At 44.9% G+C, this 27072-nt stretch overlaps 1 protein-coding gene across 1 annotated transcript in view; it reads left to right on the top strand.

Annotated features, from left to right (window-relative positions):
* The first annotated feature begins 10640 nt into the window (after positions 1–10640).
* Positions 10641–27072, top strand: part of XKR4 (XK related 4) — a 287786-nt gene continuing 271354 nt past the window's right edge. Inside the window, exon 1 of the mRNA XM_075920695.1 lies at positions 10641–11495. Within this exon, the coding sequence (XP_075776810.1) occupies positions 10711–11495 (785 nt within the window). The 5' untranslated portion in view covers positions 10641–10710. The remainder of the gene's footprint in view (positions 11496–27072) is intronic.

Below are 27072 nucleotides of genomic sequence, written 5' to 3'. Positions count from 1 at the left end.
CATTTGCTATTGGCTCTGATATAACCTACATCCACGTTAGTGGCCTTTAAAGGCACAGGAATACCTAGGCCTACCTTGCTAGGGGGTGTTAGGATTTGAAGGAATATGACTTTGAAAACTAATTGTCCAAAGTCATATTCTGATTGTATTGTTGGGCTCATGAATGCTTTCACAATTGTACAGTCAATCCCAATGCTGCACTGAAGGATTCTCATTACCAAAATGAAAAAAAAAATCATTTTACCAAGTAGGTAAAATGAATGAACCAAAAAGGAAGTTGAAAGTAATAATCATTTTACTTTCATATTTTCCTTCTAATTTAACAAAATGGTTGCTTACTGCTTTTGGAGTGGGGAAGGCAGTGAAAAGGTTTGTAACATGGTATGGATTTTGCCTACAAATGTATCTAGCCCGTATAATTCCCCATCCTGTTCCTGCCTCTTCTGTTATCTCCAATTATGTATTTCAATGTAAAAGATAAATCAATGTGGAGTCAAGATTGCTGACATCCCTGTCTAAAGAACGAACACTAAATCCTGAATTGAAGTTCTTTCACACACTTTAGAAGTCACTTCCTCTTTCATATGTAACATTCCTGTCAATGTACTCACATAAATAGGAATGAGAAATCATAGTTCACATTACAACCTATACCGAGACTGCAAAAACATTAATTTAATATATTGACATGCTTAAATATGCTAAGTAGTTTCTGAAGAACTCTATTAACATTTTAAGCCTGATGCAGCAAGATACTTAAGCCTAAGTTAAAATACATGAGTAATCCTATTGACATCAGTGGAGGGCTACTGCCATACTTAAATTAGGCATGTATGTAAGTATCTTGTTGGTCTGGAACCTGTATCTTTGCAATATATATAATATACTCATACATATGCTATGCAAAATGAAATCACACAAAAGTAATGGATACATTAGCAAACATAATGTATGTATATTACCAAGCAAAATAATTTCTGAAACCATAAGAACATTTTTAGGAAGACCTATAAAAAAGATTACACTATAGAAATGTCTAACTGATGCCTGTTTTATTAACTTTAAAGGTACACTTTTATTTCAGAAATGTTTCCATATGCACATCTGCATTTGGTCCTACAAAAAAGATTATATTCGTCTAGACTCAGTAAACAACATATGACATGCTAATATCCAAACAATATATTTAATTTGGAAAGTTATTAGTTATTTCTTAAAGTGAACTCTGATAAACAATACTGTACATGGTTAGAATTAATGATGTCATGAATTAATGATATCATGAATTCTGATTTCTTATTTGTACGCAGAAGTGAGTTGGTTGTCAGGGGCACAGCAGGCTCTCAGTGTGGTTGCTAGACAACACAGAAAGTTCAACTGGGCTCACTGACCCCTCCAAAGGGTTACACTTCCTGACTGGACAGTGGTCGGCTGCGTAGCCTAACAGCAGCAGTATAGTGGTTGCTGGATGCATACTGTGCCTGCATCTGTGCTTATGTTTGCTTCCTGCTCCCAGCGCTGTTCTGGTTTCTGGCTCCAGCTCTTGGCTACATCCCTGTCTATGACTCTGGCTTACCCTTGGCTTAGACTTTGACTTCTGAATACAAACATAATATACGTATATTACCAAGAAAGATAATTTCTGAAACCTGGTTTCGATTCCTGGTTCTCTCTCTGACCATGAGTCTGGCTTACCCTTTGATTTAGGTTTTGGCTCCAGTTCTGATCTTTGGCTTGGCCACTTAAACGTGATTCTGTCTTCATCCTTGCATGGATGTCAACCCCCTGGAGCTATGTGTGTCAGTACTGGAACTGTCTCCACAAACACAAGGCAAGATCCTGGTCTGCCAGCTAGGTAGGCTGCTCATGCCCCAGTGACTTACATTTATTGACTGAAATACTCTATATTGGCTTTATCATAACAAAAATGCCTTCCCCCTTTACAGTCATATGTAAAAGTCATAAAATACATTTGTTGTCAAATTAATTGAAACACATGAACAATGTCGGGGAAAATGTAAATTAATCCTTTATTGTATAAATATGAAATTTAACACACCTCCTATTTTGCTGACTTTCTCATTATATATACATGTGTTAATTTGTAGTTTAATTTTTAAGCCATGTCAGATTTAAAAGGCCCAAACTAGTGAACATTGTGTAGCATGATTATTTGAATTGTTTCTAAAATTAAACTTAAAAAAAAAAGAAATGCAGTTGGTAGACAGGCATTAGTCAAAACTGGGCTAAAATAGAATCCTACTTATTGTCTTAACTATGGAAAAGCTATTGAAGCTCTAAGGTTAAAGCAGAAAGTCAATGATGCAAGAGAACAGAAGACTTGATTCTCTTTAGTCTTATGCACTTGGCATCACACTGGGAAAACCAGAGTAATGCAGTGGAGACTCAGGCAACATGGATTATCTGTGGAAGGACTGTCTCATCCTTCCATATATAAGGTATCAAGAGCTGAACGTTAGTTGAGGGATAACTGAAAACACCAAGCAGATTTATCTGATCTGGAAAAATCTGCTTCCTTATAGGCTAGAAGAAAAGCTAGAAAGGAATACCACCCTGAAGCAAGAGGTCATGAATATCAAAAGTATTGCCAAACTAAGGGAAATAGCTTTGCTAATGGTATTGATCTATGCAAGCAAAATTGACTAATCTTACACAGTACCAGGCTAACCTAAAAGCAGAACGAGGGAACTGAGAGCAAAACCAGGAATAAAATGCATTAAATAGATAGAACTACTTTATCTAGCTAAATAAGATTGTAGGAAAGCTAATTGGTGAGAATCTGAAAAAGCTAGAAAATACTGTAGAGGAAAAGGAAGAAGACATATTTTAAAGAGAGTATTTCCTTAACGTCTGGAAATGAGTTGGTCAAGGACCTTATTTGGGGACACAGAGAACCCAGTACAAAAGCATAGGAATAAAACAACTTTTCTTAAAATAGAAAGATGATTTGGGAAGAGAAAAAGAAAGAAACAGATGAAGCTGTTCAGACCTATAACAAAGCAAAAGCAAAAGATATTGCACCCATGAAAATAGAGCCCTGGAAGAGTTTTTGCAAAGAAGAAAAAGTCTGCTTTGCATGGTTTATGAAGCAGGTGTAATGATGGCTGTAATCACAGTAATTACCCTTGAATTATATTTTGTAATGAATAGAATAAGATTGAAAAGTGATCTTGGTTTCCTGAATGCACACCAGTTTCTATACTGTGAATATGCTAATTCCCTTGTTGTAGTGGTGCAACTCCATTTAAGATGCACCAGTGTAACAGAGTAAAGAATTTAGCCCAATACTTCAATAGATACTAATCCAGTACCTACATATTGCTTGGGATACAAAGTAAAAAGCATCTAGTTGATAAGAAGAAAAGGAAGAAATGGTTCCAGTAGTGTAAAGGGGCTTTATATATTAGATGTGGATTTAGGCTTACTCCCACTAGAAGGACCCATTTAAACCTCAAGGGGGACTTACTGTGCACCTGCTTTGCTATTTACAGTGCCAACAGCTGAATGTAGAGAATTATACTATCTGCATAGAAAGGGAGTACTAGCTTGCTCCACCAGGAGGGAGAGGGGGAGGAGAAAGGAAGGGGGAGGGAGGGACCAGAAAGAGACAGAGGAGGAGAGCTTGCATTTCACAGTTCCATGGCTAGAACAATGAATGAAATGAAACTTTACCCTGTCACAGGAAAAAAGTCTACTGACTTCCAATATGAAGGGGCTGAGCCAAAGTGCACAATGGTTAACTAGAGTCTTTCTGTTGACTTCAGTGAGTTTTGGGTCAGCTACTTGGAGTCCAATCCTGCCCCTTTTGAAGCCACAGGAGCAAAGGTGGACCTTTACAATGTAGATAGAAAAAACAATTAGTAATAAACTTACCAATCCCCACTGCAACTCCAGCCATTTCCTCACAAATCATGTGGAAAGATCTCTCAAGAGTCTATGGACAGAATAAATGCTGCTGCAAAGCATTTTATGCCGGTAAGAGACCTGCATGCTTAGATCTTCTGAGCACCATCTGGGCCTAAAACAGGTAGTTGATTGCACACAGTTTCAAATACTATATCACAATATAATCTCAGATATATATTTATAACATCTTGTACTACTCTATATGCCAAGCACAGTCAATTAAAGTCACATATTAAAAGTCCACACTAAACTGATTTTATTAGTGTGCAAACATAATAGAATAACAGTGGCAATCTGCTGACATATTTGGTAGTGTAACTGGCTATATAGTTAATTGCATTATCCATTGACATGGGAATCTAGAGTATAGCAGCACATAGGTGCTGACTAAGGGTGTGTCTACACTGCACCCAGAGCTTGAAATAAGCTACGTGATTTCAACTATGCAGATTGCATAGCTTATTTTGAGTCAATAGCTTATTTTGAAATTTGGTGCTGTCTACACAGCACTTATCTCTAAATAAACCACTATTCCGAAATGCCCCTTACTCCTCGTGGAATGAGGTTTACAGGGACATTGGAATAGCGAGCCTGATATATTTTGAAATAATGGGCATGCTTGAAAGATGTGGGGTAGCTATTTCAGGATATGTCAGGTATCCCGAAATACAGGCAGTCCCCGGATTACGTACAAGATAGGGACTGTAGGTTTGTTCTTAAGTTGAATCTGTACGTAAGTCGGAACTGGTGTCCAGATTCAGCCGCTGCTGAAACTGATCAGTTTCAACAGCGGCTGAATCTGGACGCCAGTTCCGACTTACATACAGATTCAACTTAAGAACCCCAGGCATCCCCAAGTCAGCTGCTGCTGAAACTGATCAGCGGCTGATTCCAGGAAGCCCCGGGCAGGGGCTTCCTGTAGTCAGCCTGTGACGGACCGGGCCGTGTCTGGGCACAGCTTAGGGCGTCCTCTCAGGGCGAATTGCTCAAATCCGGGGCTCTTTACAGTCCCCCTGACTGGCGACCTCTCCACACAGGCTCACATGTAGAGACACTTTCCCCTTGGTTACAGGGAGACTGACCAGCTCCAGGAAACTTTTCATACCCACATGCACCCCCTTCCCAAACCTCCCTGTTAGCTACAGGTAACACAAAAGGTTTGCATTCACACATGCTTTGGGGTTGGGTCATCACATCAGCTGGGCAAAATACGTCTGCCATATCATAAGCGCACCACATACCCACAGAGTTATACATTGAACCTTCAGGAGGATACAGTCTCTCTTGTTCTTTTAGTCTCTTAAGCTGGAGGTCAAGTCTAGCATTTTCCTCCTTGGCTAGGGCCATCTTCTTTGCATGCTCTGCCTCTTCCTCCGCTGTCTCTCAGCATATTCTGCCTTTTTCTCCTCAAGTTCCCGATCCATCTCCTTCTGTCTCTTAGCAATTTCTTCATCTGCCTTCTGCCTTCTTTCAGCAGCTTCCTTGGCTCGCTTCTGATCCCTTTCATCCACATCTCTGGTTAGTAACAACACTACCAGATCTAGTTTAGAGGCCCTTTTCCTAAAGGCAATGCCTCTCCCCAAGCACAAATCCTTCAGAGCACTTTTGCTCAGACTCTCATATAATTCCGGGATCATCGCAGCGGCTCTTTAATCAACCAAACTCTCAACACCAAAAATCAAATTTAGACAGCGTGGGGTCCTGATCCCAAAGCTCAATTGACCAAGATCTGTGGATCCTGCCGACTACGCCACTGTGACAGACCGGGCCGTGTCTGGGCACAGCTTAGGGCGTCCGCTCAGGGCGAATTGCTCAAATCCGGGGCTCTTTACAGTCCCCCTGACTGGCGACCTCTCCAAACAGGCCACAAACCAGTCTCACAGAGCGCTTCAGCAGCCTGCCTGAAGCCTCCCGAGCAAAACCCCTCCGACACCCCAGCAATATCCGTGCCCCAGATGGCCCCGGGCCTATACACAGGTGGGGGGTCCTAGCACCCAATCCCACCTACCCCGAACAAGTTCTGTCCGGTTCCAAGAAACCAGCCACAGATCCCTGGTCAATTTACCCTCTGGACCTTACCACAAATCACGCTGGGCCAATCCTTTAGAATCTATATCTAAAGGTTTATTATTACAAGAAAGAAAAGCCTGAGAGTAAGGTTCTTAAAGTACAGTACGTTACATGCACCGAATCTCCCAGTTCTCGATGCAGGCGCTAGCAGAGATGTTGCAGCTGCTGGTTAAAAGTCCTTATTGCACATCCTACGATCAGGATGGGTTCTCAGCTCAGCACTTCATCCCTGAGGCAGCACTGCAGGGATTGAAGAGCCCGGAAGACCTGGGAACCCATCCTGATCGTAGGATGTGCAATAAGGACTTTTAACCAGCAGCTGCAACATCTCTGCTAGCGCCTGCATCGAGAACTGGGAGATTCGGTGCATGTAACGTACTGTACTTTAATAACCTTACTCTCAGGCTTTTCTTTCTTGTAATAATAAACCTTTAGATATAGATTCTAAAGGATTGGCCCAGCGTGATTTGTGGTAAGGTCCAGAGGGTAAATTGACCAGGGATCTGTGGCTGGTTTCTTGGAACCGGACAGAACTTGTTCGGGGTAGGTGGGATTGGGTGCTAGGACCCCCCACCTGTGTATAGGCCCGGGGCCATCTGGGGCACGGATATTGCTGGGGTGTCGGAGGGGTTTTGCTCGGGAGGCTTCAGGCAGGCTGCTGAAGCGCTCTGTGAGACTGGTTTGTGGCCTGTTTGGAGAGGTCGCCAGTCAGGGGGACTGTAAAGAGCCCCGGATTTGAGCAATTCGCCCTGAGCGGACGCCCTAAGCTGTGCCCAGACACGGCCCGGTCTGTCACACAGCCGCTGGTCAGTTTCAGCAGCGGCTGACTTGGGGACGCCTGGGACAGAGCAGCTGGGGTGCTGCTGGGTTGGTCCAGTAGCGCCGCCGTTCCTCGGCACTACTGGACCAAACCAGCAGCACCCCAGCTGCTCTGCCCCAGGTGTCCTGATTCAGCCGCTGCTGAAACTGATCATCAGCAGCTGAATCAGGACTCCTGAGGCAGAGCAGCAGGGGTGCTGCCGGGTTGGTCCAGTAGCGCCAATGAGCGGTGCTGCGGGACCAACCGGCAGCGCCCCACCTGCTCTACCACAGGCCCAGGGCTTTGCTCCACATCTCCCTAGTCTGCTGGGGGGGGGGGGAAGGGCGCACTAGCTGCATCCCCCCCCCCCCCCAGCAGACCAGGGAGACACTGAGCAAAGCGGCGGAGGATCCGGGTGGGACCGCGGCACTGATCTGGCTCCTCTCCCCCCCCCCCCCAGCAGACCAGAGAGACGCAGAGCAGCTTTTCTCGTCCCGCCGCTCCCGTCGTCCTGGGCGAAAAAATCCCCGTTCGTAACTGCGGATCCAACATAAGTCGGATACGCGTAACTCGGGGACTGCCTGTAACACTGCAGTGTAAACGTAGCCTCACTTAATAAAGTAGATATCTTTAGAAAGAAACAAATTTACATAAAAAGTCTAAGGCAAGAACTATATGAGAGACAATTATAAGAATGAAATTAGTGTAGGCTTACAAGGGTGAGCAGAAATTAAAAGTATAGCTATATCTGACTGTCTAAGATTGCAGAATAAGTGAACATTATTTGAGAAACATGATGTGATCCTGTCATTAAAGACTGTATTGTAATGTATATGCTCAAGGGGGCAAGGTTGATTTTAAGAGTGGCAATCATAACCTTACAATTCCCTGACTTTTAAGTGCTCAACCATATAGTCCTTAACAGTCTCTTAATATGTATAATTTAAGACACAGTGTAATGTTAGTTTTTAAGCATAAAGGTTGTCTGTAGAACCAAAAGTTCTTATTATACTCAGCCTCTGATCAAAATTTTGAATGCATAACTAATTTGTATTTTTATTTGTCAATATAAATGATTCCACTTCATTCATGGATTAGGCACTGTACTAAGTAGCAGGTTTACCATTAGAATTTCCTATCATGTTTTAATTAAGGTTTCTATTTGGATTTTTCTAGCAATATGATTAATTTGTTGGCTGCCTTAATTAGAAAGGAAAAATATAGTTATGAAAATATATCACAGATAAAAAAGACCATTAAATAAACCTGTACTTCAGAACATAAGATCAGGATACCTAGAAAACCAAAATAGTAGTGCCCAATGTTGACCTTCACTTGTATACAATACACCCATTGATGTCAGTTGAGTTACAACAGGGCAGTTGTCCTTCCTTTCCCAACTGCCCCTTCCCACACCAAATTCAGAGCTCTTACGGTATCTGTAAGGAGTGGCTTGTTTAACTGAGCCCTGTGTAACTGTTTATCACATCCTTCTGTGGCTGAATTGTGGTTTTTAGCGAAAAACGATTAATCAGATGTAACCTAACCAAGCAACTGTGCATATACTGCCACCTTTGCGTGTGAAGCAATTAAAGCAATATGATGCTGTTGCACTGAGAATAACAGTATAACGAACAACTACGCGTTCAGGAGGCTGGCCTCTAGCTCAGTCGCATGGCCAAGTCAGCAAGGCCTCTACTGGAGGTTAGCAGCGCTTTGTTGACAAGAGAAGTGCTGGAGTGTCCAAGGGGGAGAGATTACTGGAGCGGAAGCGTATGGTGGAGAGACGGGATCAGGCTTTAGGTTGCTGAAAAGTGCAAGCTCGGGGGCAGAGTCGGCAAGGGAGAGATTTGCAGTGCGATGCCGTAGGGCCTAGCCTACCCGCCTGTCCTTTGGTTGGAAGACGAAAAGTGCAGCCATCCGCCCAGCTGTGCGGCTCTAGCTGAACCACCCATCGGCCAAGGGAGCGCGCGCAACAGTTCTGGAAGCAGGTTCCTTTTCGCAGCAGAAACTTGGCTCGGGAATGCTGGGGGAGGAGGGAGGCAGAGGGGAGGGGAGGTCCCGCACGCGTTGGTCTCGGGAATGACGCTAGGCCAGCGGTGTCTCTGGGTGCAGTACAGAGCGGTGTCTCCGCACCTGCCCCGCGGCGCCGCTCCCGCACCGTAACTCGCGCTGTAGTTTCAGACTGACGGGGCCACGCAGTTGCCAAGGCTAACGGGTGTGACCCGTTCCCCGCGAGAGGCGAGGGTATGGCTTAAATGTGCGCTGCCCCAGCGCGTTCAGAGCCGCTCCCCGGGAGCAGACAGCGGCCGGAGCTGGGGCGTGGCGCTGCCCGCTATCCGAAATACTCGGCCATACCTGGCCGGGCAATGTCTGCAGGGAGCCTGCGCCAGCCACGGCCACCAGGTTCCGGCGCAGCCTCCTTCACCTTCTCCCCTCAGCCACCCTCGCTCGCGGCCAAATGACCCAGCCTCTAAGGGAGTAGCCTTGCTAGGCTCTCCCCGCTCAGTCAAGTGGCGGCGGCAGCAGCAAGCGGACAGTGGAGCTGCCTGCTCCGCCCCCTGCTCCCCATGGCAGTGCGCCCCCTCCCGGCAGCTGCTGTTGGCGCGGCGCCGCTCCCGCCCCTTGTGGCTGCTTCCAGTGCGACCCCTCTCACCCCGCACTGCAGCGCCCTGTGGCTGGCCGAGACCCCGCCCTCGCCCCTCCCCAGCACTGCTCTCCTCTCAGTCAGCCTAGCTACCCCTCTTTTCCCTCCCTGGCGCTGCGGCTTCTCCCGGGACCCTTGGCTCAGCGTCCCCTGGCCTCTTCCGCCTATATTCCCGGGTCCCCAGCACCTCCCGTCCTCGTCCATCTGCGCAAGTAGACAACTGCGTGCCTCTTCCATGTGTTCCTGAGTCTCTCTCCAGAGCTTCACCCAACACTCCCCCTGTGATTCCCCGCCTGCCCCCATCACCTACCCCGCCCAGTGATCCGCCATCCCCCTGTACCATAACTCCATCCTCCACATCCCAACCCCTGCCTTCCCCAGTCATCCTCCACCCCCGTGCCTAACCACCCTCCTCCACCCTAGCCTCTGGCCTGCCTCTTCCACCCCCCCCAACCCTTCCCTCTCCAGTGAGTCCCCCACCCCGTGCCCTTGCTCCTGAACCCAGCCTCTGCGCCCTCCAGTAATCTCATCTCCGTACTCGATCCCCACCTCCCCCCAACCCCTGCCCAGCCCAGTGATCTGCATCTGCCTTCCGCTCACCCCCGCCTATACCCCAACTACTGCCCTGCCCAGTGCTCCCCAACTTCCCCCGAAACCCTCCATCCCCTGTGCCCTAACCACCCTCCTACACTCCAGTCCCTGCTCCCAGGTGATCCCCCACCCCCGTACTCAACCTCTGCGCCCCTCAGAAATCTCACCCCCCCCATGCCCGATCCCCACCACTCCCCAACCCTTGCGCCCCCCAGTGCAATTCCTGGCGACTCCCCGCCCCCGCGGACAGGCAGGTAGCTGCCCCCTCCCGCGGCTCCCTGCCCCCGCGGCGCTGGTGCCCGCCCCTCCCCGCCCGCGCGCCGCGGCTGGTGCGGGGGGCGGCGGCGGCAGCGAGGAGGAAGGGATGAGGTCATCCTCTTCCCGGCGTCAGTCAGCTGGGTGGCGGCGGCGGAGGGCGGAGGGATGCGCCGGGCCGGGGAGCGGTCCCGCGGCTGCTGCCGGCTCGGGCGGAGCGCGCGGCTGGCGGGGCTCGGGGGCTGAGCGTGGCTCCCCGCAGGCAGGCGGCGCTCCAGGCGCGGCGGCCCCGGGAGGAGCCGGCGGCCCGGCCGGCAGCCGGGCAGGGGAGCGGAGCGGAGCGGCGGCGGGGGAGGAGCAGGGGGAGGCGCGGGATAAAGGCGGGCGCGCTCGCTCTCCCCGGCGGCGGGGCGGAGGCATCATGGCCGCGAAGTCGGACGGGCGGCTGAAGATGAAGAAGGGCGGCGAGGTGGCGTTCACGCCGCTGCAGAACTCGGACCACTCGGGCTCGGTGCAGGCGCTGGCCCCGGGGCTGCCCTCGGGCGCGGGGCCGGGCGGCGGCGACGACGAGGCGCCGGGGGGCGGCTGCTGCAGCGGCGGCGGGGACTGCTCGGGCGGCGGCTCCAGCTGCTGCGGCGGCGGCGGGAGAAGAGGCGGCGGCTCCCGGGGCTCGGGCGGGGGCTCGTCGGCGCTGTGCCTGCGGCTGGGCCGGGAGCAGCGGCGCTACTCGCTGTGGGACTGCCTGTGGATCCTGGCCGCCTTGGCCGTGTACTTCGCCGACGTGGGCACCGACATCTGGCTGGCGGTCGATTACTACGTGCGGGGCCAGCGCTGGTGGTTCGGGCTGACCCTCTTCTTCGTGCTGCTCGGCTCCCTCTCCGTGCAGGTGTTCAGCTTCCGCTGGTTCGTGCACGACTTCAGCACCGAGGACAGCGCTGCCACCGCCAGCCACTGCCCGGCCGCCGAGAGCAAACTGCTGGTGAGCAGCGGCTCGGCGGCCGGGGACATGGACGCCCCTCGCCCCTGCACGCCGCAGAGGCAGGCGTCCAACGCCAGCAAGAGCAACGCCACCACGGCCACCAACAGTAGCAACAGCAGCAGCACCAGCGGCGGTAGGGCCGGCAAGAGCAGGTCCGCCTCCTGCGCCTTCTGCATCTGGCTCCTGCAGTCCCTCATCCACATCCTGCAGCTGGGGCAGATCTGGAGGTAGGACCCCTTTACTCTCTTACACCCCCTACCGGCCCGCGAGGGAAGGGAGAGAAGCTCGGCGGCTCGGCTCCTGCCAGTCCTGTGAAATAGTTGGGAGGATGGCGGCGGCGGGGGATTCTCAGGCTTATTTCATGAGTTAAAACTTGCATTGCTATTAAACTTTCCCTCTTTCTTTTCCGGAAGCAAGTGACCCTATAATTAATGTAGTTGGGGTGTGTACCGCTCTCTGAGGCTTAGATGCAGCAGCTGGATTAGAATATTACCCAAGCTAGTTAGCTCCTATGTGTATGCGGAAATAGGGTTAAACCTTTTTCATTGCCACCACTCACAATACTATTCCTTTCCCAGGGGCTGAGTAGGTAGACAATGAATATATTGCATATCCCTATCGGTACACTGTTTTTTATTCGGATTGTTATTTAATATGCAGTGTGACCATGCAAAAAGTATTGGTAACTGCCTCTGGAGGACTGGCTGTTGTAATGTGTTCAGGTGATTTGGATGGCTGTGTCATTATGCATGACTCTAGAGGAGGTTGGATGATCAGAGAGCAAGTGTGAAAAATCAGATTGGGTGGGTAATAAGGTCCCATTGGGGATCGGGGAGAAAATTATGGTATATAAGACAAAGCTCCCACTATCTGGATGGTCGTGATAACATTTTGTTATCTTAAGAAGAAACTTAGTAAAAATCCTAAGAAGTAAGGTAGTGGTAAGTATGGTAAGCCTGATGAAGTTTTAATGCTAGTGGGCATTTAAGCTAGTTGTTTAGTTGTCTTCTGTTTGCCATGTGCAGTTAGTGGCATTTCACCTGGATTACATCAACTTGGAATTCAAAATATAATACACCTCCAGATTTATCTGAGGGATCACTGGAGAGGGAAGAGTTTGGAGGATGGAGGATCACTGGACAGGGCAGGGCAGGGGCTGGGGTGTAGGAAGGTGGTTAGGGCTCAGGGGATGGAAGATCACTGGGAAAGGCAGGGGTTGGGATGAAGTACAGGGGTACAGGGGGATGGTGGACCACTGAGGGGGTAGGTGTTGGGGCAGGCGGAGCATCACTGGGTGGGGTAGGTGTTGGGGGAAGGCAGGAAATCATAGGGAAGAGGTGGGTGGAAGCTCTGGAGGGAGACTCAGAAAAATATACCATAATTGATACTATCTAGAATTGTCTTCATATCTGCACATTGATATGATTAGAGAACTTCAGAGAGTGAAGATTACAGCTAGAAAAGAGATGTTCTGCCTAGGAGATGTATAGTCATATTGTTGTGCTTGGAAAACATATATTTACATAACATCTTGTCCTAAAATTCATGTTTTCCATTTATCATGCATCATGTATGGTGAAGAAATGTTTCTGAAAACTTTTGAATAGTTATCTAGAATGTGATGTTCATGGAAAGGCCATGTTACAATACTTTATAGAATATATGGTACTTGACTGAAAGGACATGTGCACTGAATATCGTCATCGGTATTCAAGTTTTTGGCAAAAACTATGCCATAGTAACTGTATAGTTTCAAATGCTGAAATGCTATTAAGTACCATGTAGCTTAAGTGTTCAAATAGATACCTTCTTTTCTTCATCCCTGAAAGATGTTTTCTGGAACTGAATTTGTATTCTTAAAACAGATTTTTAAATTGAGGCATATTAATTTGGAAGCAAATTTTACTAGTGTTTAAAAAAGCCTACTTTTGAGGAAGCATAATGTATGCTGTTAGTTACAATTTCAAAATAAAATTAGGGTATACAAAAATAATGTTTCAGGTATGCTGAATGTAGCAATCTATAGAGGCAACAGTCAAAAAAGTGTTATTGAAGTTTCCTTTTTTGACTGCTAGGTGTATTTTTAGAACAGGTTATTTTATTAGCATTTATTATAAAAATATTTCCTGTTATAGTCACATCATTTAATAAGAATTTTTTTATTTCTGTTTTATATTTGGATTCAGTACATCACCTTTTAATGTTCTAAATTTGGAATTTTTAACTTCCAGAGATCTCCCTTTTGGATGAGAGGTTGTCCCTTAACACAATTTAAATCTGACTGTGGCCTTTGTTACTACTTCAATATAAAAATATTAAATAATAATCTAGAGAGTTTGACAATAGTAAATAGATCAAGTTTCCTTTTTCATAACAAAGTCTAGAATGTTAAATTCTGTTTTTCATAGAAGTGTATTGAATATTATTTTTCATCAAATCTGTGCTGGGACTAATCCAGAATCACAAGTTTTTTAAACATTTACTGACTGAGAAGCAAATAGAATTTCAACCATAAGAACATAAGAACCAACAAAATATTTGTTCAAAATTGCTTGTGCACTTTCCCCACGTGGGGCTGAACTCAGGACTCCCAGTGAGATGTATCATAATTAGTATTTGGACCCAATCTTGCAAACACACAAGTATCTTTATGCACGTGAGTAATGCCATTGAGTACAATGACACTATTCACAGGTGTAAAGTTGCTTGTGCTTATCTGTTTGCAGATTTGGGACCTTAGCAAATATGATCTGATACCATGTAATTTGTATATATTGAGAACACATTTCTCTTCCTTCCCCCAGTCCACCTCCAGTATGGACAAAATGGCGGGAGTGAAGCATTTCAGTTGCAGGTGGGAGGTAGTCTGTAAAGAAGCATACAGATAGAGTCTGTATCAGCCCAGGTGCCTCAGAACAGTGCTCCACAACATCTCTCTGGATTGGAACGTGCAAAGATTAGGGTTTGTGAGATTGGAACGTGCAAAGGTTAGGGGTTTGTGAATGGAGCTGGGTATGGTCCAACATCACATGGCAATGCAGGCAGCATGGTGAGCTGGGATTGATGTGTTTTACACCCTTGTTCGTTTGTTTTAAATTTTTGATCAATAATTTGACTGGATTCTTAGCTGTTCACTGGTAACTTAACTATTTTCTTTATTTTTCCATAAGTCTAATTATTTTATAGCTCATTGTTTGTAGTATTGTATGTAGTTATTGTTTATAGTCTATTTGTCTAATTTGTTCCTTTCCTCCCCCCAATATATTTCATGAAAGTCAGAGTCCTTATGGTTATCAAAAATGAATGATATGAGAAATGAGGTATGCTTATAACATTCCCATAGAAGTTTTAGGCCTGAAGGAACCGTTATGATCAGCTAGTTTGATTTCTGGTGTAACACAGACGATAAAATGTCCTCAGAATAATTCTAGAGCAGGTCTGTTAGAAAAAATCCACATTTCGTTTAAAAATTGCCAGTGATGGAGACTCTACCATAACCATGGGTACATTATTTTCATGGTTAAATACAAGCAATATAAAAAAGTATGCCTTATTTCCAGTCTGAATTTGTTTAGCTTCAGCTTTCAGCCATTGGATCTTGTTATATCTTTCTCTGCTAGACTGAAGAGCCAATTACTAAATAATTGTTCCCTATGTATGTACTTGATTTCCTTGAATCTGTCATTATAAGACATGTTTTGTAATCTCATCATTCTTGGAATCCTCTCCAACTATTGCTGTTGTGGGGATCAGAATTGGACATAGCAGCCATTTCACCAATGCCAAATATAGAGGTAAAATAACTTCTCTATTTCTACTAAAATTTCCCTGTTTATGCATCTCAGGATGACATTAGTTCTTTTGATCATAGCATCATATTGGGAGCTCATGGACAGCTGGTTATCCATCAAGACTCCCAAGTTTTCATTCAGAGTCACTGCTTCCCAGGATAGGGTTCTCTATCCTGTGATTATTACCTACATCCTTTATTCTCCAATATGTATGTTTTCACTCTAGCCATATTAAAACATATATTCACATGTGCTCAGTTTACCAAGTGATCTTGATCATTCTCAAACAGTAACCTGTTCTTTTCAAAATTTACCATGCACCCAATTTATAGCCATTTGCAAACTTTATCAGTGATTTTTTTTTTTTGTTTTTTCTTTCATGTCATGTATAAAGATGTTAAATAGGGACAAGAACTACTCCATAAGGAATGCCACTAGAAGTAGACCTGCTCAATGATGATTTCTCATTTTTATAGTTAGTTAATTTTTAATTATTTTATTGTGTGGCTGAATTAATTTCATATTAGTATAGTTTTTTAATCAAATATCTTACAGACATGTACAGGCAGTCCCCGGGTTACATGGATCCGACTTACATCGGATCCCTACTTACAAACGGGGTGAGGCAACCCCGCACTAGCTGCTTTTCCCCCTATCAGACCAAGGAGACACAAAGCTAGCGCCCCACCCAGCAGACCAGGGAGACGCGGAGCGGCTTTTCTCAGCAGACACCTCAGCTTGAGAAAAGGACTGAGGGAAGTGAGGTGTGGGAGAATAAAACTGAGCTCTGGAGAAATGTTTGGCTAGAGTTTCCCCGACAATATGTACCAGTTCCGACTTACATACAAATTCAACTTAAGAACAAACCTACAGTCCCTATCTTGTACGTAACCTGGGGACTGCCTGTAAGTATTTTATGTCAACACTTCTCAGTGCAATTGTGGGTCCAAAAGAATTGTGCATTCAGGAAAGTAGGTGCATCCTTCTGGAAAAGTAAGCACAATTGCAGCAGGAAATCCATAGAAATGAAAACTCTCCCACCTAATAAAGCATGGAGACTAGCCTGAGAAGTTCTCATGTAAGCAGTCAGAATGCAGGCTGACCTCTTTGTGAAATTTGGTTTGTACACATTATGAGCACCTTCTTTGGCAGGCCACTGTGGTATATTATATATTGTGTGTGTCATATTAGTCTGACATGCACACTAATCTAAAGATTGAAGTTCTTGCTGTTGAAAACTTGTGCTGCTTTCTTCTCTTTGCTTTGGGGACGCTATTTTACTTTACAATTTTTTTTGTGTTTTTCCTTTGGCCTGGGTTAAATCTACCTTATCAGTCTAGGTTCTTCTATTGTCCCACTACCATAGAATTAGAGTGCATTGTCAATAAGTAAAAATGATAATCTTGCTTCCTCCTTGCCAGCAAGTAGACTTAGGTGATGAGATTGGTTTGGGTGATTATTTAGATATCCAACCAACAACATATATATGAATAAACATGAAGGTATAAAAAGTGGGTTTTGTGCTTAGCTGTGAAAGCACAGAAGCAGTTGTTCATTCTCATCACATCTGGCAGCGAGGACAATCTCCTGTGAAGGTTCTGACTCCAGAAGTCATCAGCAAATCCCTTATTTGCCAGCTGATTTACTGCTCCAATGGAACTTAGATATCAAGGAAACGGTGGTCATGTGGAGAGACAATCGCACAAATAGCTAGGAACAGTTCCATGCAGGGTGTTAAAATGGTGACCTGGAACTGGACTCTGAATTCAAGAGGGAGCTCCCACTGAGAGTAACAAATTGGTGTGATGTGTTTCTGGTGACCTCTGATGCCGAGCAGTTGCTTTCTGAGTTCACTGGAACAATCTCTGGGAATGGAGCTTCCTTCCTAAACACAGGGAATTGTGCCTGGACATTATAAAAGACAGTTCTGAGCCTAGTAGGTCTGAATACGTGTATGCGTTTGAGTACATGTATGTCACCTTGTGACATATTTTGAAATGACTTGGCCTCTCAAGATCTTTGCTTAAAGAAAATATGATTAGTTTCATTAAGCTATTGAATGGCTAGAAATTGGCCTTTCTTAATATCATATTCAAGATTCATTCTTATTTACGAATGTAAATGTGATTACTAAAAACAATTACATATTAATTTTAATTGAAGTGTGCTAATGGGAAATTAATGGGAGTTGTAATGCTGCCTGGGGTGATGCTGTGAAATAGTGATTTAAAATCAACTTCTACTACAATGTAACAAAAAATCATGTAGCTGCAGATGAGCCACAAATGACACGAATAAAAATTTAGGTTGTTCTTTTGTGTGTTGTCACTGATTTCTACAGACCATTGTACTCAGGGCTGAATTCTGCCTTTTAGAAGGAAAAAGCCCATCTGTGAAAAGATTTGGCGGCTCTCTGCAGACTGTCAGCCAGGACTGATTCTCGGTTACAGTCCCATTGAAGTTAATGTGGTTGATTGAGTGCATCTGAAGGCAGATTTTTGGGTCTGTGTAGAAAGTTGAATTTATACTATAAATTGGTAATTGCTTTGTTTGTTTTTTAAAATTCTGCCTGCAGACTTAGCTGTGGATATGTTCTCTTATCCATGGCTCTGATACTTTCAGTGTTGAACCTGTTGTGATGCTCTGCTCAGGGCACTCAGAACCATAATCTACTGTGTCACCTCTCTGACTAACCAGGAGAGAGCTTTGCTGGAGTTTGCAGTATAAGACAGCTCCTTTCCACACCAGTCTGTTTCTCTCACCAGCAAACTCCTCAAGAGTTTGCATTCTAAACCATGCCTTGCAACTATCAGTGAACCCACATTCCCTGGAGATGTCTCTGCTGTGTATCCAGTTCCTCTCATTGGGCACTTATACAGCAATCTGGGCACTTACACACTGGACATTTGCACACCAATCTGTTAGCTTAGCTGAGGGTTCCCCAGTTTACTTTATTACAGCACTCAAATGGTTTTGTAATAAAAATTAGGCTATGTCTACACTGAGCAACTTACAACAGCATGGTTTATACTGCTGCAGCCGCACTGTAATAAGCTAAGCAGTGTTCCGGCTCTTTGTTGCTTGGAGAGAGCTTTTCTGGTGACAAACTAAAACCACCCTCAATGAGGAATGTAGCTTCAGTGACAGGAGAGTGGCACCTACCAGTTAAGTCGTCCACACCAGTACTTTTCATCCTTAAAACTAGTGTTATTTGGAGGAATGTTTTTTCACATCCCAAGTGACAAAAGTTTTTAATGACGAAAGTGCAGTGTAGACAAGATCAAATTCCCTGCCTGCAGGGCAGTCCTGGCCTGAGTGATTGAGCAATCTGGCCTGGGAATCTTGGCAGGCTCAGGGGGGCTGTTCACAACTGGCCCCCAAACCCTACCACTTTCTACCATTGCCCTGCCCTCTCTCCCCATGGCACCCCATTCCCCCAAGCGCACAACTTTTGGGATCACTGAGGGGGCCTGGTGCCACTTGGCACCAGCGATCACACCTCCCTCCCCCTGCACTTCCTCTGGCACCTGTGCCTTCACAGTGTATTTCACTTCCCCCACAGCTCCTGCTACCACAGGGTGTGTGGGGAGAGGGGCAGAGACAGTAGGAATGGGCAGGGTTTGGGGGCTGGTAATGGATAGGCCCTCCCCCCAACCCACCAGAAGTCCCAGGCTGGATGCACAATCACTGCAGCTGGGACTGGCCCACAGGCTGGGAGTCTGACACCCTTTCCTTAGACTGCCATTTTGTTCCCCTTATATTTCCAAAGTCCATTGTCTTGGCCGTAAGAACCGCAAAGACCTCCTGAGGTTCAGGCCCTCTGGAATGCTCACCAAACAGTTTCTTCCACTGCTTTGATTGCTTTGTTTACCTGATGTGTAAATGTACTTTCAAAATCCCTAGCTTACAAAACTCACCAAGATAGATAAATCCACATTCTATTGTCTGAAACAGGCTTGTCTATTGACTACCTTAAAAACGTATTTTAAGAACATATTTCCAGCACACCTACATACTTCATTATATACAACCTGTACATAATACATCACACAATGATATTCATGACCAGCATGTCACCAGTTTTTATGATCACTTTCAAAACACAGTTTAGCTAAATATTATGACAATAGTATCTTACATGCACCTTTCGCCAGTTAGCATAAAGGGAAAGTTAGGGTCTCACCCTATGTACATCAAGAAGAAAGTATGAAGCCCTGTCCTCCAAGGGCTGATGTACATCTGCTGCAGGAGAGACATTTGGCTACAGATTTTGGTAAGCACAGAAAAAGTGGGGGTTCAGCTAGCACTGCCAGCAATTCTAGTAGTCTGAAAGAGGTCATGTATTTTCAGAGTAAGGCTGGGTCTATGGCCTTGTCAAACCCCCAGTCTGGCAGAGTTATACTGGGAGAAGTATAGAATGTCTCCCTTTTTAAAACTGGTAGAGCAAGAACCACCTACAGCTTAAATCACTTCACTGACTCCTTTTTGCTTTCCTTAAGGCACTTCATGTCCTCCACAGGACCAGATGTGTAACTTCTAAAACTCATTCTTCTTCCTTCTCCTCCTTAGTTCTCATTGTGGAACAGTTAATCTGAACTGATTTGGAAGTGACAGCTGGTTCTAAAAGCAATGGGATTTGTAATACCTGTGATCTTGTATGGGAATGAGTGTTAAAGTTGAGTCAGCTACCAAAGAAATTTGGATGCTTCTTTCTCATGAGTCTTGCAATAAAGGGGAAGACTCATGCTAGTTGTATGGTTTCTGAGGAATGCAGCTGTTAAGACAGAGAATTGCTGCTATACATAAGGCTTGTCCGTACAGTTCTTTCTTAAGTGCATCTGAGTAAAGGACTGCATGATTGGACCCTTCAGTTGGAATAGAAAACAATGTAATACAAGTTAAATAGCAACAGACATTATTTTGTTAATAAATTCATTTCAACTTGAGTAATGAGTCTACAAAATGAACATATCCATGGATAGTATTTCACCATGGTGGGAAACTACTATAAAGCAGATGCAAAGCTCTCAAACAGGGGACTCCAAGTGTGATATATACAGTGAACACAGATTTTGATTTGGAGACATTAAGGCATATAACATGTTGAGTTTCCATCTTCTATATGCAAGAGGCATGCAGCATACTGGAAAATGTTGCAAACATCCTACATTTTTGTATGAGTTACTTCCATGTATTGTTTCGGCGGGGTAGCTGAGATTGTCTCTAACGGAAAAAAATTAAAAAACAGCTAATAGTCTTGCATCACCTTAGGGTACATCTACACAGTTTATTTCAACTATTTCAGAATTTTTTTTCCAAAATAGCTTGTTTCTAAATAGCATGTCTACACTTCAGGGAAGCCTCAAAAGTAGTCAGAGGGAGGCTTCCCTAATGTGGATGTGCAGTGGAGCATCCACACTACTGCTATTCCAAAATAGCTATTTCAGAATAAGTGTTATTCCTCATGGAATGAGATTTACAGATTTTGAAATAAGTCATCCCTTATTTTGAAATTATTTTGAAATAATGGAATTGCTGTGTAGATGCTCGCATTATTTAGAAATAATAACCATTATTTTGAAATAACTGTGCTGTGTAGACACACCCTTTGGGCTCATCTAGACTATGAGGAAGAGCTGAAAGTTGCATATTTTCTTCCGATTGCACTTTCAAAAGCAGATCTTTCAAAAGTGAAAATAGTTTAGATGTGGCTTTTTTGGCGATCCCTCCCCCTTTGTCAAAGTCGATCCTTCTCAAAATTAGGGTTATGCAGCTTTTTGACAAGGGGGAGGGATTGCTGAAAGCCACTTTTAAACTACTTTCACTTTAGTTTAACTGTTCCTCATAGTTTAGACGAGCCCTTAGAGACTAAAGAAACATGTAGATGGTATCATGAGCTTTTGTGGGCACAACCCACTTCAGATAATGAAGTGGGTTGTGCCCATGAAAGCTCATGATACCATCTATGTTTTGTTAGTCTTTAAGGTGCTACAAGAGTATTAGTTGTTTTAAGTTTTTCCATGTATTGTGTTTCTCAGACAGTGTTTTTGGGACAGTTAAAAGAACATTTTACTCATTTTGCTTTGCTTTGCTAGCATTTTTGAAAGTTCAAAAGATATTGTGCAGGAGAAGGAAGGAAGCAGTCAAAGCACCGATCAGCATGAATAACCTGTGAAATGTGTATGGAAATAATTAGGTTTTAAAACATTTTCTTTATTGAGCTACATAATAACTTGTCACCAAGAGTAATGATATTTACTTTCAGTGATGTAAGAAATGAAACAAATAGCAAGGACTCACTGGATTCATGTCAATTACATGTCTGTCTAAATGCTATTCTGCTTTCCCTACCGTGGTGTTCTAGAAGAATTCAAGATTTTTCATCTTTCATGTTTTAAATCTGGAGTTATTTGATCAAGAGTATTAAATGCTCCCCTCTATCCAGATGGTACATGAGCAGAGAGATAGTCTGTAAGGTAAACAGGAATGAAAGCAAATTTTAATGCACACAGATTCTCTGATATGTGTTCCACAAGAGAAACTGCAGTAAGTGGATTGCTGCATTTTGTACCAGGTAAAATTATTTTGAGAGATTTTCATCTGTAGTGTTATGTAGAGCATATTACAGTAATAAAATCTAGTTTGCCAAAGGTAAGGATCATGTTACTAAGACTCAGTTGCCTCACCTGAGATTGTGGGAGGAGTGAAAAAGCATTCCTGGCTACAAATACTATTTGATCCTCAGTCTAAAGAAGGCCTTGCTTCTAATAAGATCCATTCTATTTTGTGCACCTTACGAACAAAATTCAACCCCTCTATTAAGAGAGCTACTCTTTAGCCTTCTCTTCTTCTAGAAAGGGACCAAGGAGTATAGTGTCCATCATCCCCACACTGAGTGTAATCAGCTACCTCTTTTTCTAGCTCTTTATCACATTTAGACAGCGGGAATGCTGAGAAACTGCATCATCCATATCTGATGAAAAGGAAACAGAGCAGAATGTGTCATGGTCATTAATGGCAATTTAGCTCAAACTACCAGTAGCTATCCAGTTCCCATAGGCATAGTGAATGAGAGATGACAGAACAAAGTCTTGTAGTGTCCCACATGAAAACTACCAATGGTAGAAGAACAATCACTATGCAAGTTCTAGGGATACCAGCTAACTGGTGACACATGCTGTTTTCACAGGAAAGAACTCTCTGCTTCTGGTGTAAGGTGAGGTGTTTGGTGGTAGGTCTCTTGTTTATATTTATGATGTGGGGGAAATGAGGCCTTTTAGTCTTTAATATCTGGTTTTTCAATGTTTACAATTAGCCACCACAGGTTGAACCTCTCTAGTCTGGTACCCTCAGGATCTGTCCGGTGCTGAACCAGAGAATTTGCCAAACTACGGGAGGTCAATATTGTCTAGAAGCATTACCATCACCTCCACTGATTACTGAGCTCTTAGAATACATTCAGGGGTAAATTAGAGCTAAATAAGAACACTGAACACTGTGAGCCAGGACTGGTGGCTGTAAGCAGACTTTATGGGATGGTGGGATACTTGGCCAAACTCATGATAAGGGAACATCTGGCTAACTAAAACCATGCTGGATCACAGATATTGCTGGACCAGAGTGTGCCAGATTAGGGAGGTTTAGCCTGTAGGATTTTATCTGTCTTGCAAGTCTTAAAGACATAATTGCCTACTCTGCCTTGTCTCCAGGGTTAGGTGTTAAGCACAGTTTCATTGATCTCACTATGACTATGCCATTTTACACCATGTGAAGATTGACCTTTGGTGTCAGATTGAAGGCACATTATAGGATATCTAATATGTCCAGTAAATTATACTTGTTATCTATTTAGGTCCCAGACTTTTCAAAAACTGAAAGTCTATTTTCCTCCTATTCCAATAAGCAAAAGATTGTGTTTCTAAGATGTGTTTCTAGCATCTCTTTGTGGTGTTTCTGATATTTTTGTCCTGTTACCCTCTAGGAATTAGATCAGGATAAGCAAATTTTGGCCCATGGGCTGGATCCAGCCCACAGGGTTAATCCCTGGCAGGTCCTCATCGCTATGTTTACCTATGCTTCCACAGGTATCACTCGTTCGCAGCTTTCCTTGTCCACAAAATTGCCATTCACAGCCAGTGCAAGCAGTGGGAAGCAGCATCCTAGACTGTGCCACTTCCTGCCACTCACTTTGGCCACAAATGGCAATTCATGGCCAATGAGAGCTGTGATCATCCAATACCTGCAAAGGTGCAGGTAAACATAGGCCTTGGTGGGCTGCTGCCCTTTTATTGCCCAGCCATGAATTAGATGGTCAATAATTCCAACTGTCATAGGACCTCATGTGATAACATGTCAAACTGTCACTAAATTCTCTCCGCATTTTGAAATCTTCCAGTTTGTTCCATTTAAGACCAAATTCATGAGTGAGTAATTTTTTAGAAAAGATTATTGTGTTACTTTTCCATCTGTTTCTCAGTGTACAGGAAGGCTACAACTTAGAGGTACCATGTTTCTTCCACTAGGCTGCAGGCATTATTGACTTAAGTCTTACTAGGTATTGTTTCCTTTCCTTAAGTCAGGGTTCTCAAACTCTGTGATACCGCAACCCCCTTCTAAGTTGTTTGTGACCCCCCATGGGGGGTCGGGACCCACAGTATGAGAAACGCAGCCTTAAGTGCTCATGGGAGGTGATTGATGAACAGAGCAGCAGCAGACGGGGCAGTTGCACTTGGAATTTATCTACCTTAGTGCCTTTTTAGCTTCTATTAATCCATTCAATAAAATAAATATTGCTTTCCTTTCATTGAGACACAGTGATATGTAGATGAGTGTTACATAAGAACGGCCATACTTGGTCAGACCAAAGGTCCATCTAGCCCAGTAGCCTGTCTGCTGACAGTGGCCAGCACCAGATTCCCCAGAGAGGGTGGACCGAAGACAATGATCAAGCGATTTGTCTCCTGCCATCCCTCTCCAGCCTCTGACAAACAGAGGCCAAGGACACCATTTTATCCCCTGGCTAATAGCCTTTTATGGACCTAACCTCCATGAAATTATCTAGCTTCTCTTTAAACTCTATTATAGTCCTAGCCTTCACAGCCTCCTCTGGCAAGGAGTTCCACAGGTTAACTACATGCTGTGTTATGTTTTGAGATATTAATGCGAAGCTTCATTCCTGTTCTTTAGACTCACTCACTACGAGATGGTGTGCAAATTAGTCTCACCGTTCAGGTTATCCTTACAATCCAAACTGCATATAAATGTTGCTGATATTTTAGAAGGAAAGATATACCAGAAATGGCAAATGTTAAAACAAGTTTTCTTATAGAAATGCTTAGTACTTATATAGCACTTTGCTTTTTCAACGCACTGAGTAAACACTAATACTTTTGCTAGTCCATTTGGTCTGAGTAGGTCAGGGATGGGCAAAAGTGCCTCCATGGGCTGGATCCGGCCCACCAAGCAGTTGGATCTGGCTCACGGAGGCCCTGCTGCTCCTCTGCCCCCAGGCCAATTAGGGCCTTGGGGCAGGTGAGAACCAAAAGCCTTCTCTGCTCTGCCCCCTCCCTGTGAGCAGTGTGTGGTGCTTCAAAGTGCTGTGCACTTCTTGCAGGGCAGGGACAGAGCGGAGAAGGATTCGCGCGCTCACCTGCCCACAGGCCTTAATTGGCCTGGGAGCGGGGGAGCGCACGAAGCCTTCTCCCACCCTGCCAGGAGCACATGGCGCTCTCCCCACCCCACCCTGCGAGCAGCGCATGGCACTTCAAAGTGCCACGTGCTCCTGCCAGGGTGGGAGGAGGCTTCGCGTGTTCGTCTGCCTGCAGGCCAATCAGGGCCTGGGGGTGGGGGAGCTGCATGAAGCTTCCTTCACCCTGCCATGGCCCTGGGAGGAGCCTGCGGCACTTCAAAGCACCACATGCTCCTTGCATGGTGGGAGGAGGATTCCTGTGCTTCTCCGCCCCTAGGCCCTGATTGGCCTTGGGGTGGGGGAGCATGCCAAGCCTCTTCCAGGGCATGGGTACCTAGTGGGAAGGGGGAGCAAAGGGGCTTCCCTGCCCCTTCCTGTTTAGGCCTCACCCCTTCAGGGGTAGCCCGGGGCTACTTCAAAATTTTTTGAAGTGGCCCCTGGGCAAAAATTATTGCCCCCACCTGGAGTAGGTGAACTTATTGTAGTTTGCCAAAAGGATGTTTTTAGCAATTTGTATCTGGAGGAATTAGTTTTTCGGTTTTCACCTTTTAACCTTTTAAGAGTTTGTGTTTCAGAGGACTTCACATTGAAATGCAAAAATACTAGAGCTCTCTAGTGCAAATACAGAAGTGGCTATACATAAATAAAACAAATTTTAAAAAGACACTGTATCAGGGCCATAACTAATATTTAGATCCTATGTTCCTAATTCTCAAAGAACATTTTTGCAAACAGATGAATGTTCTTCTTGGAAGACTGGCAGGAAGGTCATTTTTAATATCTCCTATGGAAAGGAAGAAAGAGTAACATCTTAAAGGCCACCTCCTACACAACAGAGCAAAAGTCGAATTAAGCAACACAACTTCAGCTACATCAATTGCATACTGAAGTCGAAATAGCTTAATTTGGCTTTTGCCGCTGTGTACCCAGCAGAAAGTCAAAGGAAGAATACTCTTTGACTTCTGTTACCCTTCATGAAATGAGGGTTACAGAAGTTGGAGTAAGAGGTCCTACATCTCGACATCATTCCGAATAATGGCTTGCTGTGTGCATCTACCCAAAGTGAGGTATAACTTAGTTTTATTTTTGTTTAACCTCGAGTTCTTTGGATGATTTGCAGCAACGTTTAACTGGTAGTCTAGAACAGGGATGGGCAATAATTTTTGAAAGGAGGCCACTCCAAGATTTTGGAAAGTGGTTGAGGGCTGCACTCTTTCATGATCTTAATGGAGAATGTGCGGAGTCTGGGATGGAAGTTGGGTGCACAAGGAAGCTTGGGGGAAGGGATTGGGATGCAGGAGGGAGAGTGGAGTTTGGGAGGGAGTCTGGTTAAGGAGGTGGTTGTGACTTAGGGGAGGAGACTGGGGTCAGGGTTTAGGGATGTGACCTAGGATAGGAGGGGATTGTGATCGGGGACAGGAGACTGGGGTGCCAAATCTGGGAGGGGGTGTGGATGTAGGAGGGGGAAGAGAGGGGGGGGGGGAAACAGAGGGTTGGGAAAGGGAGAGGCTGGTGTGCCAGTGGCAGGCTCTGGCCTGGAGATTTACCAGCCAGCAACCAAACCAGCCTGCCTGCAGAGCTTAAAGTGTTTGCCAGCTAGCCTGCCTGCCTGGCTATGTGCTTGTATGAGTAACTGAGCTGGAGGGGAGAGGATGTGGTGCTTTGTGGCTGACTGTTATTCAAAAAGGCAGCTCCCATTGGCCAGTTTCTGACCAGAAACCAGACAATGGGATTGTGCTGACGGTGGGGGGCAATTCCTGAAGTCTGCCCTCTCCCCCGTCCAGGATTACAGTTTTGAAAGGGAATCGGGGCCAGGCAGCCGCATTTCTGAGCAGAGTGAGTAGCTGCGGGTCAAGCAGGGGAGCCTGCCTAGGGCCCCCTGCTGCCTCCACAAGCCAGATCCAGCATCTCGGCAGGCCGGATACAGGCCATATTTTGCCCAAGACTGGTCTAGAAGAATATTTGTTCTCTACCAACTAGCTCCAGTCCCTAATCTTTGACTGTAAGGACAAACTTTATTGCAAGATATACAGTTTCCAGCAACATGACAATTTTATTCTTGTTTTACTTATGTAATAATAGGAGTTGTTACATTCTTTCAACTTAAGTTAATTTTCTTCTAGAACATGTCAATCATAACAGTTAAATAAAGATGTTGGTGGGGTATTTAATTAAATCTTTATTTCAACACACAAAAATTAAACCAACTGCAAACAACGGTATTATTTAAGCGTTTTTTGTTGACGCTTTTTTAAAAATAAAGTACAATACCAGTTTTCTCCATTGTATCTGCGTTATCTATTTAGTGTGTTATATCCAACAGAA

The sequence above is a fragment of the Pelodiscus sinensis genome, chromosome 2 (assembly GCF_049634645.1).
Source record: "Pelodiscus sinensis isolate JC-2024 chromosome 2, ASM4963464v1, whole genome shotgun sequence".
NCBI classification, from domain to species: Eukaryota; Metazoa; Chordata; order Testudines; family Trionychidae; genus Pelodiscus; species Pelodiscus sinensis.
This window is presented reverse-complemented; position numbering and strand designations above follow the sequence as displayed.